At 52.4% G+C, this 16393-nt stretch overlaps 9 protein-coding genes across 9 annotated transcripts; 4 read left to right on the forward strand and 5 right to left on the reverse strand.

Annotated features, from left to right (window-relative positions):
• Positions 1–277: 277 nt before the first annotated feature.
• On the reverse strand, positions 278–970 carry BAUCODRAFT_23622 (uncharacterized protein; the record flags this gene model as incomplete). The annotated part of the gene is made up of 1 exon (XM_007676940.1): positions 278–970. One exon carries the CDS (start codon positions 968–970, stop codon positions 278–280), a length of 693 nt encoding a protein of 230 aa, XP_007675130.1.
• Positions 971–1462: 492 nt separating this feature from the next.
• BAUCODRAFT_130484 (uncharacterized protein) lies at positions 1463–4050 on the reverse strand (the record flags this gene model as incomplete). Its single annotated transcript, XM_007677558.1, has 3 exons — positions 1463–3291; positions 3342–3637; positions 3696–4050. 3 exons carry the CDS (start codon positions 4048–4050, stop codon positions 1468–1470), a joined length of 2475 nt encoding a protein of 824 aa, XP_007675748.1. The 3' UTR covers positions 1463–1467.
• A 962-nt stretch (positions 4051–5012) lies between these two features.
• On the forward strand, positions 5013–7585 carry BAUCODRAFT_87996 (uncharacterized protein). Its single transcript, XM_007677330.1, has 4 exons — positions 5013–5274; positions 5325–5915; positions 5966–6227; positions 6553–7585. The coding sequence occupies exons 1-4, from the start codon at positions 5049–5051 to the stop codon at positions 7547–7549; spliced, it is 2076 nt and encodes a 691-aa protein (XP_007675520.1). The 5' UTR covers positions 5013–5048; the 3' UTR covers positions 7550–7585.
• Positions 7586–8044: 459 nt separating this feature from the next.
• On the forward strand, positions 8045–8983 carry BAUCODRAFT_446362 (uncharacterized protein). The gene has a single exon (XM_007677559.1). It carries the CDS (start codon positions 8248–8250, stop codon positions 8848–8850), a length of 603 nt encoding a protein of 200 aa, XP_007675749.1. The 5' UTR covers positions 8045–8247; the 3' UTR covers positions 8851–8983.
• A 79-nt stretch (positions 8984–9062) lies between these two features.
• On the forward strand, positions 9063–10583 carry BAUCODRAFT_33025 (uncharacterized protein). The gene is made up of 3 exons (XM_007677042.1): positions 9063–9388; positions 9440–10033; positions 10088–10583. Exons 1-3 carry the CDS (start codon positions 9230–9232, stop codon positions 10304–10306), a joined length of 972 nt encoding a protein of 323 aa, XP_007675232.1. The 5' UTR covers positions 9063–9229; the 3' UTR covers positions 10307–10583.
• Positions 10584–11016: 433 nt separating this feature from the next.
• Positions 11017–12478, reverse strand: BAUCODRAFT_446387 (uncharacterized protein). Its single transcript, XM_007677560.1, has one exon. The coding sequence runs from the start codon at positions 12287–12289 to the stop codon at positions 11189–11191; it is 1101 nt and encodes a 366-aa protein (XP_007675750.1). The 5' UTR covers positions 12290–12478; the 3' UTR covers positions 11017–11188.
• Positions 12479–12513: 35 nt separating this feature from the next.
• On the reverse strand, positions 12514–12944 carry BAUCODRAFT_446410 (uncharacterized protein). The gene has a single exon (XM_007677561.1). It carries the CDS (start codon positions 12785–12787, stop codon positions 12521–12523), a length of 267 nt encoding a protein of 88 aa, XP_007675751.1. The 5' UTR covers positions 12788–12944; the 3' UTR covers positions 12514–12520.
• Positions 12945–13074: 130 nt separating this feature from the next.
• On the forward strand, positions 13075–13398 carry BAUCODRAFT_121770 (uncharacterized protein; the record flags this gene model as incomplete). The annotated part of the gene is made up of 1 exon (XM_007677562.1): positions 13075–13398. One exon carries the CDS (start codon positions 13075–13077, stop codon positions 13396–13398), a length of 324 nt encoding a protein of 107 aa, XP_007675752.1.
• Positions 13399–14107: 709 nt separating this feature from the next.
• BAUCODRAFT_23627 (uncharacterized protein) lies at positions 14108–15655 on the reverse strand (the record flags this gene model as incomplete). Its single annotated transcript, XM_007676941.1, has 1 exon — positions 14108–15655. The coding sequence occupies one exon, from the start codon at positions 15653–15655 to the stop codon at positions 14108–14110; it is 1548 nt and encodes a 515-aa protein (XP_007675131.1).
• Positions 15656–16393: the final 738 nt, after the last annotated feature.

Genomic DNA, 16393 nt, shown 5'->3' on the forward strand with positions numbered 1-16393 from the left:
AAGAAAAGCGCGGCAAGGACTACGGCGAACGATCGAATATCGCTCCCCTCGGGCGAGCATTCCTTTGCCAAAATGCATTCGTGTACACAAGCTAAGCAGCATTAGCCATTTATGATATCTCAAGGCTTCTAGAACGATCCTACCTAACTTTACCTGACCAGCGCGGCTTAGTAGAACGTTATGTGCACGTACCTCGCCATAACTTGTTCTAAGGTGTGTTTGGATGTAGTCCAACCCTTGAAGGACCTAGTACAACGTTAGGGCTGAGGACGAGCTACTACGAGAGCGCTGGGGAATCGCTTGCCTGGTAAGCGATAGATCCTATTTGGTTGTGCTTACGTTCTGGATGAATCGTCCACGGACCGCACCGCAAACCTAAGACTTGTTCCAAAGAGAGGTCCATCTCTTCATAAATTGTCCATAGAGTACCGTGCATCGTGAATGCTCCGTAAAGCTCGACGAGATATTGTGATTTGGGCTTAGAAAAGTGAAGTAGTCTTCCAGTTTCGAATGATTTCTGCTCCTGTATCACATACAATTTATCGGTGTCGCTGCTTGAATTCTTTCTACGGCAGAGGAACATGCTCGTGTGCACCTTGTGCCCCTGATTCACCGGATAGTCGATAGGTTGATAGAGGTCCCAGACGCGCTTTTTCACAATGACCACGTTATGGCTTAGCGTACGCGCAGTCGGTACGCCTACTTGAAGCACTGCAGCGCGACGCTTGAGACTGCTAGGGCCTAACACGGAGGAGTCTCGCAGCTTTGTATGCGGTAGTGGTATATTAAGCTGTGAGTTTCTCTCCTCGAAATTGGCGGTAGGGAGGTTGCCGGAGGATTGGGCTGTCGCTCCAAGCTCTCCGGTGAATAGAGTTGTATCGGGTGGAGGGACTAAGACTTGAGCAGCTCCCGTACCCTCCTCTTGCGGTCTCGGCCATAACGTTTTGGTTCGCTGAAGATGCATAGCCATCACATCACGCGTGAGAATACATGCGTTGCAAGCATACCTATACCGGAGTTTTATAGAGTGTATCTATTCTTAGCCCGTACAGCTCTGTTTCATTGTTCCACTATATATAACAAGCTCTTCAAGGGTCTGAAATAATGAAAGGTGAAGTTGTGCTTTCTCCGTATCGTACTATGGCGTCCTTCCAAGGGGAGAAAGAATGTCAAGCTTCAGCATTCCCTACAAACACTAGTCCGGAGCAGAAGGCCGTGTGCCGTTCATAGCTTCCCTATATTGTGCGTTTTGCTAACCTATAGAATAGGCACCGAGCAGAGACTCTGATACTGCTATATACGCATCATATAGCGAGCGGAACTCAGAACTTACAGCGCTTTCGGAGCAGGATACTGTGGGTCTCTTGATCGCACACGAGCGCGATTACGAGGAAAACAACCTAGTCCGAAATTGAAGAATAGCACTAGATGGTGTATCAAGCTTGATTCCTGCTATAAGCAGGTCCCTTATAACTGCTCTTCTACTTCTCCCTTATACGTAAGTATAGGAGGGATACATAACAAATACTCGTGCCATGCTGATCTAGAGCATATGAAGTAGAAGCTACAGCTATTAGCTTCACGATGTATGATTGTATGGTCCTTCGTAGCTTCGAAGCCTCCAATCTCGACTTCAATAGTCTCAGGGTTGCTACTATTCTCTACCAATGTGTAGTATGCGGATGTCTCCTGGTCTCCGTCAAGGATTGTAGGTAGAAGTATCTCCAATGTATCAAGGCCGGTCTCCGGATTGCTTACAGTTAGCCGGTACTGTTGCGGGATAGCGGTTCGATGGACCTCTATCTCGGCGTCATCGCCGGTCTGGCTAAGCTGTATGTCCAGCTTAGTATCTGATCTCTTCCAGTACTTTGCCTTTTTTGTGATGTGGAAACGAGTCGGCTGGTTTGAATGGGCTTTCACCGTCTTCAGTATCTCGAGGTGGTTCGGAATGACCTCGCGCTCAAGCTCACCATCAAGAAATAGTAAGGCAAGGGAAGGATTCATGATGTGTTCTACGCGCTTGCATAGTTCGCCGAGGTCATTACCTTGCTCAAGTATCTCACGCCAAGGCTTTGTCGTAATCAGAAGAGCCCACCCACAACCTGTAAAGTTGCGGAAGTCGTTCAGGTCTGTCCTCAGTGCACGCTTCCCAGTGGTAGTTGAGCCAAGATGCCTCTCCTTCCGGTGCAACACGTTGCTTGGCACGTTTATGAACTGCAACGCTTCAGGTGGTCGAGGAGTAAGCTCAAATGACATTCGTTCGGTAGGGGTCATCTGTGGCGACGCCCTGGGTCCCGTTTCTGATAGCAGTACAGCTGTGGAATGTACGGCATGAGACTCACTTTCCAATGCCGGGTTGGGGCTCTCATCCGCGGTTTCTATGAGCTGGACGGGTGTCGCGTAGCGATCGCAAAATTTCGGATCTTGATCTTGTGCCGGATCGTTTGCGGGAGACGGGGAAGGCCAGAAGCAGCGTACGATGTCAGCAGCAATTGCAGCACATGTAACGTATTGCAAGCACTGCATGTCTTGCTTGCTGTAAAGACAGGTGGGGAACAGATAACGGCGGTCCGCCTCAAAGCTGCGCTGAAACGGCCTATTACATCGCGCTCGCACAGGTACATCCGTCGCGTCTGTCGAGTAAGCAGGTCTGCCTGGAGCGGTCTCAACATCGGCCAGGATGGGGTTCGCAGTGGTTGGGTGTGCTGGCTGAAAGCCGTGTTGCTGCGCAAACGCCGCGAAAGCTTGACGCCGTTCCGCGGATGGCCCTCGTCGCATCAGTTCAGCGCCGCCCCTTTCCTTCCGTGGTCGACCAGACACATGACCAGTCAGTTCGGGAAAATGCCGCATGGAATACAACCATATTTCTATATATGATACTCGAAAGTCGTTCTCCGGGCCATGGTAGCAGTCACGAAGTGACGTCTCGAAGCTGGAAGTCCGGCTACCTGTCTGTGGCACAAGCCAGCGGACAGCATTATGGCATATCTCGAGAAAGTATGTGTCTTCGAAGAATGATCGAAACGACAATATTCGCGAACACGTTTGGAGTCGGCGCATCAAGCCTTCGCGCTCGTCTTGGGAAAGGATTCCTTGGTACCGTTGTGTCCCTGGGTCTTCGAACTCGGCGAACCCGAGGACCCGTCGTATGAAGCTCTGGTCTCCGATCGATAGCGCTGGTACGCGTAGCTCCAAGGATGTTACTGTCTGTGGAGTCACGAGACTTGGATCTAGTTCACCCACGATATTGGTCCACTGCTGCAGCATTCTGTTAAGATAGTGTATCATTTCCTATGGGATATCAGTAAGTCCAAAGGTGCGAGCAGTGAATTCCACATTACCTGCCATGTACGGAGTGGAAGAAGCCGGCACAAGGCGCCGAGCTTGAAGCCCTGCCACAGTCCTACAAACGGAAGAAGCTTGTCGAGCCGCTCAAGGACCCTGCCATGATCTGCTTTTTCGAGCTGTTGCAAGTTTCTTACTTTCGTGCTTGACAGTCTTGCAAGCCACCGTTTTACGGATGCCTGATCGTTAGCTATCTGAGCGTACCGATAGTAGCGGTAAACGTCGCCGTCGGCAAATCGCTGCTCATTCTTGTACTCCTCGATCAACAACAACCGAGCATTAGGCGGCAGCCCTATAGTAAAGGTCACTAAAGGATTTTATAAACGCTTGAAGGCTATCGTATTACGCACTCGCGTCATATAACGTGGCGGTCCACCATTGCTCCTGTTTTGGGAAGAATCTCTTTGCAGCGAGGACTCTGTGCTTTCCATGAAGGCAGTGAAGTTTAATCCCTGCAGGTAAGTGTAATCGCTGGATGGATTGTCTGTCTCGCAGTGCCGTGTCTATTTGGTGCTTGGGAATGATGGCCGGAACGAAATGCAGCGGATCTGTTCGATGACAGCCTTCGGTTCGGAAAATCGAGTGCAGGCGGTCCACGTTAGCTACGTCATAATCTCGCACTCCAGTCTCGAACTCAACGTCCTCAAGAGCGACTGTGAAATGTCCAAGAAAAAATTCAGAGGCTGTCTGGCGGACTGGCGGCATGATTGTTCAGAGATGCTTCAAAGGCGGACTCCTAAGGATTGCATGTCCCGCACGGACATTGTAGACTTATAATAGCAGGGACTCCCATAATAGTACAGCTATTTCCCAGAACACATTTGAGGCATGCTATGGCAACGCTTGAGCAGAGAGGTTCACACCTCTCTTTTGTTTCCTTATACTCTAAATCCGACGCAATGCGACAGTGCAAGCACAAAGCTCTAATCCAAACACCAAAGAGCCTGAATGCTAGTACAACCTGCATTATCGATCCGAATCGGTTGCAGTATCTCTTGGAAGCACTCCCAGAGCCACTCCAGCAGAGACCATTGAGCTTGACATGCGTCGGCGGAGTCGAGAAAGCATCTGCGGTTCAACAATTGTTTCCTGCAAACGAGTTCAGGCCGTGCGACAGCAAGTCCTCTTATTGCAACGCCTACGCGGACGCGCTCACGACCTATGAGCCCAATCCAATTGTGCTTATAGACGTCACTCTTGCCGCTAAGGTCGCAAGACAGGACGACGATCTACACTGTCACCCAATGAAGACCCATCGCCTGCAGATGCGCCATGACGATGATCTTCGAACACATGTGATGAGCAAGGCAATACTGCCCTTTACCGATCTGCTGTGCTTGTTCGAAGCGGACTGCGGTGGCTGGCGAGGGTTACTGGATCTTCTGAGGTCCTGGGTCCATCAGGACACTGCTACGGCCATTAACGGACCCACCCCTCACCTCGTCATTGTTGTGCTTGATCACAGGCGTAGTCTCAATGATACTGGAGTGGTGGAGCAAGAAACGTCCGAAGCCTCGTTCTTGGAAGACCTTCGAGCTCTCGGAACTGACAAGTGCTTCGCATCTGTTGTCATAGAGCGTCTCTCCTCGCAGCCGCTACGCAGTGTCAGATACGTTCCTTTGCGACACCTGCTTCTCCGATCAAAGCTACGCACCGCAAAAAAGCAGCGTGACGATGAGTCTGTGCTGTTTACGGCGAGTCATATGGCCGCTTTCTTTTCGGCCTGTCTATGCTTAATGGCCCGCCGAGACGCCCTTCCATTCGACTTCTTTCGAGCAAGCCGACAAGGGATTCCTCGACTCCCGGCATTCGATGACTGTATGACTGCAATGTTACATAAGAGTCAGCTAGAAAGTGTGCCGCATCGGTCACTCGCAGCAGTCCTGGCTTCAGCTCTTTTAATGCAGGCCTGCCCTCCTGCAGCTCATCGTAGGTCTTTGCCTTGCGCCGGCACGATTTGTACTGATGTCCGTGCTTAGACTTCTCTGCACAGAAGACCTTCGATGTATGTTTCCGTAGCGCGGTCTCGTCTTCACTGGATAACTGCTATCTCAAAACAGGGCTGGAGCCAAAGACGGTAGCCCATCGAACGCTACGTGATCAAGTAACGCAATTCGTACGACGCATGTTCGTAGAGAGATGGGAGGTAATGGAGCGGCAAGGCGTAACCAGCGCTACCTTGCACCGCCAACTCCTGCAGGATCCGGATGTACGGTGTCACTGGTCCAGAGTACAAAGCAACGCATTCTGCTCGATCTGCGTATTCAGGCGGCCCGAACACGTATTGAAATGCAAGCACGCAGTATGTGACTGGTGTGCCATGACATTCGGCTGGGGCAGCCCTCGGGAGGAATACACTTACGAGATTAAAACGTGCCTCGCGTGCAACGATTCGGGTGACTTACTCATCCGCCTGAAACCGCCTACGGCTGGAGTCAGGATACTAAGCATCGACGGGGGCGGAGTGCGCGGAGTGGTACCTCTCGAATTCCTTAGGTTGGTCCAAGGCTCCATTGGTGAGAATACACGCATACAAGAGTACTTTGATCTAGGACTAGGCACCAGTGCAGGTAGGTTTTTCGTGAGTACACGGCAAGCATGGCTGACTGTTAGCATGTAGGCGGCCTTATCGTCCTGGGACTCTTCTCACGCCGATGGGATGTTCACGACTCGCTTCTAAGATTTCGCCGCCTAGCAAGCCAATTTTTCACAACCACGATGTCGGAAACCTTTCCACCGCTTGCACGCTTTTATTCATATTTGCGCTGTATCGTGCGCGATAGTTGTTACAGAGAGGATTCCCTCAACGAAACACTGCGGAAAAGCTTTGGAGTGCATAACAGGCTATTTGACTACCCGGAAGCTGGTATATCACAATGGAAGTTGGCGGTTACGACAACGAACACAACTAACGCTTCAACCCGCATCATGACAAGTTATAATGGAGCGTGCAGCGTTCCCGTGGCGCGTGGTTCGGTTACCAACCCCAGTCCGGCAGTCACATTTTGCTAAGTGCTTCACTCTAGGGTATAAATGCATTCGCCCCGAGCGAACAGCTCAAGAGCCATTAGTTTGGGAAGCGTGAGTTATTCTTGAGACGTGTTATGAGCTTGCTAACGATTCCACAAGTGGAAGGGCAACCTCTGCGGCACCCGGGTAGATGGTTCCTCTGCTGTGGTCTCACAGTAATAGCTGATGATTACGCAGACTTTTCGCGCCATTCACGATAGAAGGCGTGGGCACCTTTCAAGACGGTGGACTGCGTCACAACAACCCGATCAATATTGCGCTCTGGGAGAGCAGCCGCATATGGGACCGGGATGTATCCAAGGACGTTGTGCTATCACTTGGTACTGGCGCAGGGGCGAGCCCAACAAGCCCGGATGTGACGCGGAAAGCCCGGACGTTTCACGATAAATTCGTTCCGCGACTTGTCCGTTCGTTCATGACAAGCCTCGATGGGGAAACAACATGGCGAGCCCTGCTCAACTCTGTTCAGGACGATTCCGCGCAGCGATACTTCAGGCTCAACCTACATTTCAATACAAAGGAGCCTCGATTAGACGACGTTGCAGCAATGGCTCGGCTCTCTAAGCAGGTTTTGGCATCCAAGGATGACGAAACAATTGGGGACATTAAGTTCGCCTTGCTATCGTCTTGTTTCTTCTTTGAACTCAGGCACGCGCCGAGATACGACAATTCAGGCTTCTACGTCTGTCATGGGGAGATCCGGATTCGGGGAAACTCGTCGGAAGTCCTTACTAGCCTGTCTCAGATGTGGCAGGGACCTATTGAGTTCAACAAGGACTCAACGTCGCTTGGCACAATTAATGCACTTACGGACGTCTGCTCTCAGTGCGGCAAGTATCGCAAGAAGGTGTGCTTCTTCGTAAGACACCCTACCGAAACAATCTCGATTTCTATTATCATAGACGGACGGAAGCGATCAGTCAGTGGCTTCCCACAAAGTATGGCGTGGTTTTCGGAGACGCAGCACCTGCACACGCCATTCTACACCCAGGAGAGCGTTCAGAGACTGCCGCACTCGTGCCCCTGTCGCAAAAGCGACACTTACGGAGCCTCGAAGCGAAGACACAACGATACACTGCCGCTACAGGAATGTCGAAAACGAGCTCGAACGACCATTCCTCCACTCCAACAAGCAGATAAGCCCAGACGGCGCTTGCGCTCTGCCCGTTTGTAGTGTTGATTGCGTATAGTGCAGCAGTGGACAGACATGGATCAGAAGCTGTGCTATGATGGTCATGTTGCTCTTCTCAGAGTTCGGCGGCTTCTTCTCTAATATCTTCCAGAATGTTGAGATTGTCTTGGTTCACGCTTTCCAGCCTCTGAAACTACTCGATTATCAGTGGCTTTATCGCTGAGCGTATGTCAAATCAAGACGTACGAGCTGTACACTGGCTATCACTGACGCATCGAAGCGGAGACGAAGTACGACGCTTCGAGGTACAGTATTAACGATCCATTCGTTTGTTTGACTAAGGTCGCACAAGCCGCTGCCTGGCGACTTTAGGCCGTAAGTGTTAAGAAGGGCCACGTTGCGAGAGTGTATACAGCTCGGATGCAGACGTTTACGTGCCAGCTGATAAATCACTTCGCTGATGCCCTCCGGAAACACGCCTCGAGCAGCATAGAACACGATGCACGCATCATCCTTCAAGGTAAAGGTGCAGGAGTTGCATTGGACCATCGTAGCATCAATATTCGTGTGAATGCACGTCAAGTGAACGACGAATGCTTCGGAAGTGACACCAATGCAGCCGCGGCGTTAGAGTCTCCCACACCGTAGTGAAACAAATCTGTAACAGAGATGTCTGCTATGAATAGAGTGGCAGAAGCACTTTCTTATAAGCAGCCCATAACAGATGCAATGCGGCGCCCATGTCTACGCGCCGTCGCAAAGTGGTCCACTTCCATTCCGCCGTAGTCACGCTCTTCGCTCGGCCCCCACAGCTTATTGAGCAGGACGCTCTGGAATCCTATGAGAAGCATGCTACTGTTTGTCCGACATGTTTCTCGAATTTTCGTCAACCCCCCCGGGGAACAGTTGTTTTCTGCCCCGTGGGTCATGAGCGCGCATACCTCGTCCTTCGACTACTTTATGCAAGAGCTGGCTTTATATATGCGACTTGTAGAGACCGACGTGCAACTCCGGTTGTGGTCGAGGTTGAGCCTGCACTCGGATTGGTACGCCATATGGTGCACGCCATCGAAGATTGGCGTCATCATTTGTTGAGTACATACGAGACAGCGCATTTGACGTCTCAACCAACACGTTTCACTCCACCAACGAACGAGGCACGGCGGTGGCATCCACCAAATCCGCGAAATGATTATCGACAGATGTGCGACGAAGGCGGGAATGGTGCACGTACTCGGAGACGTCCAGTTCACGGTACGGACTCTGGGCACGCTAGAGCTGTCGACCATGCATTTGGACAGTCCCGTCATGGAAAACGTTATAGCCATGGGAGAGGACACTGAGAGCCGATGGAAACGATGGAAAGATCGAACGATGGCCGTTTTTGTTTTACTTCTTGCCAAGGCCCAAAGCTAGACTCTGTTGTGAGCAATATTATTATGGAGCGCTGTGTCATGTCAGCGCTGTCGTCAGCTCGCTTCGGTTGTCGCTCGACCGAGCCGTTTCCGAAGAACCCTCTTTCTCACGTGACATCTTCTCATGAACACCCGGCCGTGGCGGTAGAGCAATAGGCAAGATGCCAACCCTCAGCTCGGGATTGACTAGTTCCCGTATCAGCTAAAGCCGTCGGAGATTTGTCTTACGCACGGGCTATAAATGTGTATATCGCAATGCTGAGCGGTTCTTCTCTCCGTCAATCGGCAGGCAGTACGTACGAACGAAATGACCGACCTGTCAAAGATCCTCGAACGACCCTTCGATCCCGCCTTACCGCAGCTAGCGAATACAGACAATGAGCCTACAGATTGTCGCGTACCTTCGCCAAACAGAATACAATCGCCGCAAAGTGTGCAAGCACCATTTTGTTCTTCTCCCTTCGAGGTAAATGGCATTATACACGTACATGTCCACAGGCACCTGACTACACCGCAGGATGCGCTCTTCAACAGCGAATGGATTGCTTCGCAAAACACTGAACTACAGAATATGATACTTGCACAGAACAGACAGTTGCAAGATCAGGTCCAGAGTCTCAGCGAGCTAAGTGCTGGCTTCAGATCCGCAGCCGACGCCAGAGAACAGTGGGACTCAGAGCGACAGCGTTTCCTAACAGATGCTGCTAACTTCCATGCTGCCTATGCTCAGCTGCAGCAGATGCTGCATGCTGAACAGAACCAGCACGCAGAATGTCGTAGACACCTTGATCAGAAGGACGACATAATAACCCTGCTGCGTCAACAGGTCGCGACCCAGCGCGAGGCTTTCGCGGAGACACGGAGTCATCTGACGCAATTCACAAACGCCTTCTTCAGTCATGCACGCATGCCTTGTTCTGCAGAGGCAGAGAAGGCATTTGGCGATATCCAAAGATCCTTTCAGAGCGCGCAAGGGAGACTTGCCGAAGATGTCAATGTGCTGAAGACTCGCGTCCAACAGCTCGCAGGCAACGCACCGCAAACGCAGTCACCGCTATGTCTACCGCAGCAGACGAACTCATATGTTCCGATTTATGGCAATAGCAGTATAGTAGGTCTTACTCCAGGCCGTTTGACGAACCCTGATTCACTGATGATTGCGAAGCGTGCTCACGCCGCATCTGGGCCAGACAGCGAACTCGCCCCTAGGGCAGGACCATCGGTTCAAGACAACAGATTACCATACCTGCAGGCGGTTCAGAGACCTACAGAGACTAGTGGACCAGTCGGCGCGTTCGTAATGACAACCCCTACCGCAGTTAATCAAGGTGATGCAAAGACGAAGCTGAAGAAAGGCAAAGGTCGCCTAGCAGACCAGAAATAGACTTCCAAGAATATAATGGAAGCACAAACGTTGCTACGCAGATACTATTCTTAGCTACTCGTACGGCTGGGAAGGAAGTTATAAGCAGGCGACTGGTATCGTTCGAAGCTCTTCAAAGCAACAGCCTACAATCCAAGACTAGAACTACAGTCATGGGTACCTTCTCCGTAGCGTTAACCTTCCTTGCCATCATCCAACTTATCGCGGGAATCGACTTCGACGGCGGCTCGATTGGAGGACAGTGTACGAACGATGCCTGTCAGCTATCACTGTCGGGTATATTCGGGCATCAGAGCTCATCTTCTATTAGCCTGGCCTCGACCGCTCTGCAACACACTCAGAGTGCTAGCATCCAGCCAGCATCTGATATCGGTACCTACCCAGGTACCTCTCGGCCAACAAGTACAAGCCTTATATACATATCGATGGTATCAACAAGCACGGCCTACTTCACTTCGACAGCAACACCGAACAGTACAAGCATTCGCGGACGACCAGATGCCTGTAGTATCTTTTATGCGCAACAGAGCAATATAAGCATGGGCGCTGTATACACAGCTATTATATCGCCAAGTTCCTATCCAGGCAATGCATTGACAGCTAATAATACAACGATAATACCTAGCTGGCCAGCTTCGGGTCCTACTTCTAGCAGTTTACCGTCTCTTTACCTAGCGAACCAGACTAGTAGTGCATACCGACTGTCGACGCCTGGAAGATGGTGCGAACGACACCACTGCCGTATCAAGTTATGAGGCATGGCCGGGGACCAGAGTTATGGACGTGTCACGGTGGAAAGCCCCAGAAGCACGTATGTACTAATATTCGGTAAATATTGCACACATTTTGCAAGATAGAGAAACTGTTCAGCAGTACAAACGATCATTGTTTCGTGCGTGATGGAAGCTGTGCATCAGACGTCGCCACTGAAGTTGGGGATAAACTCGGCTGCCGATATCGAGAACCGTCCTTGAAACGAGGCCGTTGTGACACTGGTGTCCGATCTTCTGTAGCGCGGGCGTCCCACCCTAACTCTTCTGACTGAGTCCTAATAGATGCTGGTTTCTTCATCCTGTCGGCTTGCGGTATATGTGCTCCTTGCCGCTCTGGTGTTACGAGTCTCTCTCGTTTCGAAGATGCCAATTCGTCTGCCATTGCCCGCTTGTTCTGAGTTGCACGTCTCTGTTGCAAGTTCTCGTACTCTTCCACATTGATCGTGATCTTGTCATAGTCCAGTCCGAGGTACCTTGCAAGCTCTTGTAGCGCGATCTCCGGCGCCCAGCTGATAGCTATCTCCAAAGTATCGTGTGTCATAAGCGGCTCTTCTGTATCACTCCTATCCCAGGACGACATCGAGATAAGTCCCCACGTAGACCATGACGTTGAAGTTAAACCGTAGAAGCGAAGAAGCGCAGCCAATACTTGCGACTTATCCCGATGTTTGAGACGCAGAAATTTGTGAACGTGGTTGTATTGCTGGGACAATTCAGTCGGAATGGGCGTGCCGTCATCGCGTCCGACTGGCTGAACTGGATTGTTAATGTGAGTCGCTCTTTGGTTAATTTGTTGTGCCTTCATATGGACGAGCTGTGCTTCCAGTTGACCCAAGATCTTGCCATGCTCGTCAAAACGTCTGTTTGTGTCTGCTCGCTGCTCGTCAAGGCGTCGGTTTGTGTCTGCTCGCTGCTCGTCAAAGCGTCGGTTTGTGTCTGCTCGCTGCTCGTCAAGGCGTCGGTTTGTGTTTCGCAAGTCACCATGTAGGCCTCCGAAATTATGAATCATCTGCCGCTGCAACACACTTAGCTCTCGAAGAACGTTCGGAACTATTGCTGGCGTGTGGTCGCCATGGTCGTCACTCTCCGAGGAATCGCGGTCGTCTTCAGAGCGAACGCCGTGCGCACCTTGAGCGATTTCAATTCTAACGTTAGATTGGTCTGATTCGGAAGAGTCGTGATGCGCATGTCGTCTTATAGTGGTCGGCATTCTGCAGACACGCAGTCGTATATAGCGTATAGTGGCTGTGACGAGGTTCAAGGTATTATCAACATTATCGTCTAGGCTGTAAGGGGCGGGGAAAGTCACGTGTCGTTGCCAAGGATTCTAATGTGGCTGTGCGAATTGACGCTACTACAGATCGAGCTTAGATGCTACAGCGCGCTGTATATATGTCCCGCCACACGGTGCGTCCCGTCTCACCGAGAAGGATGTTAGCCGTCATCGATCTGTGCAAGCACGGACCCGCATGTTGATCGATAAGAAGCACCTGCATGGCAAGATCGCGCAATCAACGTTGATGGAGCACATTGGCAGAGGTTGAAGAGGCGATGTAAGTTGAGAGACCCGGCCACCTATAGTATCTAACATGGGGAGGCGTATCGTGAAGTGGAAACACCTTCCAGCGCGGCATAACAGAGGCTCTTCGGTATCGGTACTCAAGAACAAATGAAGAGCCCGCTCTTTACCATGAAGCAGATGCACCATTAGCCCACCTCCCTACGAAGGCTGCTAGCGTATAAGATCTACGCTATAGACATGTAGCTAACTACCAGCCTAGAGGTGCTCCAAAATGTGGACTCACTATTAAGTGCGTATCCAGTCTGAGGTGCGACCGCGATGTGGCACACGAACAGTACTGAGCTGTGGCACAGGTCCAACGCTACGAACTTGTTCAAGTTCATGTTCCTGGACCCGATCAGGGACGAGGTCATGTACTGGCTCAGCCCTAGGGTTTCGTGGTTGCGACCGGCATCTTGTTTAGCGAGGCGGACATGGCCAAGTACACGAACTTGTTCAAGCTCATGATGCCGGACAGGGCCAAGATCATGCGCATGTTCACGCACGCACGGGTGCACGATCACAGCTGCGAGCAGGCACCTGCGCGAGTTGCAGGACTACCGCCCGCAGACAGGCTCGGACCTCATCATATCTTCGAACACGCTCGTAGGCATGATGCTAATCGTGACCCTGACCAAAGTTTTCGTCGCGTGCACGGACTCAGTCTTAGAAAGGAAGTCGTTCCTAAGGCGATCAGGACAGGGTCGAAGAGTCGGTCGAGAACGAGGTCGAGCCCAGGACCAGATGCGTGCACGTGAGGAAAGACAACATCGTCCTCGACATTATGCTCCCACTGTGGGACCGGAGCACGAGTGTGCGCATGTTTGTGTACGAGGACGCATCGTGGACAGCTACTACGTCCCGGGTGACAGCTTCGAGTTGGGGGCGAACAAGTATGCGCCGTAGTACATGCACCCGGCGCCAGGTCGGAGCAAAGTTGTCGGTCCTGTTCTCGATGGGGGGTCCAGATCAGGTACACGTAGATAGGCTGACCAGAGAAGCTCTCGCCCAGCGCAACACTTCTAGTCGCATTAGTAATAGTTATGGAGACCGCGCCAACACATAAGAGTGGTTTCGCAAAGAAGTCACGGAATAGCTGACCTCACATACACCGAAAGACTATTGGAGTAGTTAAGCTTTGTTTGGCAAAGGCGTATTTAAAATTACTGGTCAAGTTTTCCATACCTGGCCCCTTATCCAAGGCACGAGTGGAGCGCGCTCTCTGTCAATGTGTTAGCCGCCGTCGAAGCAAACCGGCACTAGGGCCAAAGCCGTTATATCTCAATCCAAGCGATCGAATCGTAGATAGCACAGGCTCTACTGTAAAGACCGGGCATTGCTTCACACCAATCTTTAGGAAGCATTGGAAGTATATAAGGACCATAGTATTTACAGCAGTGTATAGCGAATCGGATTCGTCCTCCCTAGACCTGGAGTCGAGCTTAGCGTGACGTCGGTCCGCACACCCTAACACATATGTCTCTTAAGGCGACTGCAGAAGTGTACCGTTAACGCAGCTATAGTCCTCTTAGGAAAGGACTTTTGAATCTCGTGCCACGACAGCCCCCGGGATTTCAGCTCCACTAGCAGATTGTTCTCCGCTAGGGTATAATTAGAGTGACCGTGGCGTGGCGGGCGGGTCAGCTGTGAGGATGACGTGACAGTACTAGGAGGCGGATGGCGAGCAGCGCCGCGAACTAGTTCGGCTGCGATGACCGCCTGCGATCCGTCAACCGTTGGTCCTGCGATACAAGAGTTCGTCTCTGCAGTAGTCAGCTTTGGTTCTGCGATGCGATGAACAGGTTGCGCGCGCCGAGTAACGGTGACCGACTCCACGGGGCGTCGGACCCGTCGAAAGCGATTTGTACTCTTTGTAGCGCCGCGCACACGGTCCGACCCTTTGCGATAGCTTGCGCGTACAGCAGGACATCGTACGCGACAGGGGGCCCTTGCCTGACGCTGCGTACGATTGTCCCCTGCTGTTGGCGATGAGTCACTATGATCGGTGCTGGTTGCTTTGCACTTCCGCGTCACCAGCTTGGCGCTTGGCTTGAGCACGCTGCGCACCGGACTGCTCGAGTATAAGCCCGGAAGGGCTGTTGGCAGGAGCGGAGGCAGTGTCCCGACATCACCGCCACCCAGAGGACTCCAGTGTACTGACTCGTCGTCCGCCTCAGCCTGACTCGGCGTTATGTGGCGATCCAAGACCGAAGAAGTTCCCGGAATGGATGATGGCGGCATCGAAGGTGTGTCCGAAGCTTGGCCCGTGCGAGCACTCCCGGTATCGCTCGCGTGCGACGTCCGGCCCTCTGGGGCGGCTGATCTGCAGTGCAAGAGACGCCGCCTCTTCCAGAAGTTTGGTACCAGAGGTGGTTCGTCTACATCGTCGTCGTCGTTGTCTTCCGCAGGTACACAGCTGGGCACAGATCCACAGACACGCTTGTGGTCAGCTGGGGAGCTGCCAGATCTATCGGGGCTGGCAAGGCCCGGAACGTGGCAGTCAAGGCCACCCTCCGGAGCCGCTGGTCGCTGGCGGAAGAGGCGTCGCCTCCTCCAAGATCTTCGCACCAGAGGTAATTCGTTGCTGTCACTGTCGTCAGGGTCCGTACGTATGCAGCTAGGTGGGTAGCCGCAGACACCTGTGTCGTCAGCTAAGGAGATGCCAAACCTGTCCGGGCTGTCGGGATCCAAAACATGACGGCGAGACCGAGGAGCTTTCGATGCCCCAGCCGATGTCCCGTGCATAGGTCTTGCCAAACACTTGTCGGCAGCGGTACAACTCGCCGAGCGAGAGTCTGGAGCAACGCTGGCATCAACTGAGACCGGCGTCAGAGGCGGCAAGGGCGAGCGTAGTGTTACGCCAAGGACCGGTTCCGCATTCCCGCTACGCTCCAATGCGCAGGTCTCCTGTCCGAAGACCGGCTGAGAGATAGCAGGAGTAAGGCTCGCGTTCGTTGTCGGGGTATTGTAGTTTGCTCCCTCGGTCGCCACGCGGCTGGACTGCGTACCGAGCATATCAAAGATAGTACACGGAGCGCTTCTCTGTATCGCGAAAGAGGTCGAGTTCCTCATATAGGGTTGTGCAATACGAGCATCTAGTAACGGTAATGGAGGTCAGTCGCTGGTCGCTGTCTTAGATCTAGGGGTCGGAGTGCTCACCGCTGCCCCTAGTCACTTGCCGGGCAGACGCCTGTTGCTTTGGAGAAGCCGATGTCTGCTGATTACGTCTGACAGGCCGGGTAAAGGCAGAGCGACTATTAGAGAGATCTGGGGCTGGGCCGGCAGGACCATAGTAGAAATGGATGTTGTTCATTCGCGCGGTCAGAAGGACTGAAGAGTTGTGGAACATCGACGGTTTGAGAGGTCGTCGCGCACGAGTAGAGGTTGAGGGCTCTCTGCGACTTTCTGATGGGCTGCTTCAATCGGAGATGCTTATCGAACAGCGCTGACAGAGACTAGACTGACGCGGCTAGTTTCTTTTGTAAGGGAAGTGTATGACTGCTGTAACGTTGTTGTCGGTTGCTAGAACGCTAAAGACCGCACGACACGAGGAGGCTTGTGCCCGGGGGGGTCCTTGTTGGCTAGTCAGGCGGCATAGCAAGCACTAAAGAATCGGCCATGCAGCGTTACAGCACTACAGCCTGCACCTCGTCCCGTCGATCACACCAGTCCGCTGGAGAGGATATGCGCAGGGGACGCGTATTTCGGGTCCGCGGCGTATTGGCAGCTAACCCTAGGAAGGAGCTCGCGAGC

The sequence above is a fragment of the Baudoinia panamericana genome (genome assembly GCF_000338955.1).
Source record: "Baudoinia panamericana UAMH 10762 unplaced genomic scaffold BAUCOscaffold_5, whole genome shotgun sequence".
NCBI lineage: Eukaryota > Fungi > Ascomycota > Dothideomycetes > Mycosphaerellales > Teratosphaeriaceae > Baudoinia > Baudoinia panamericana.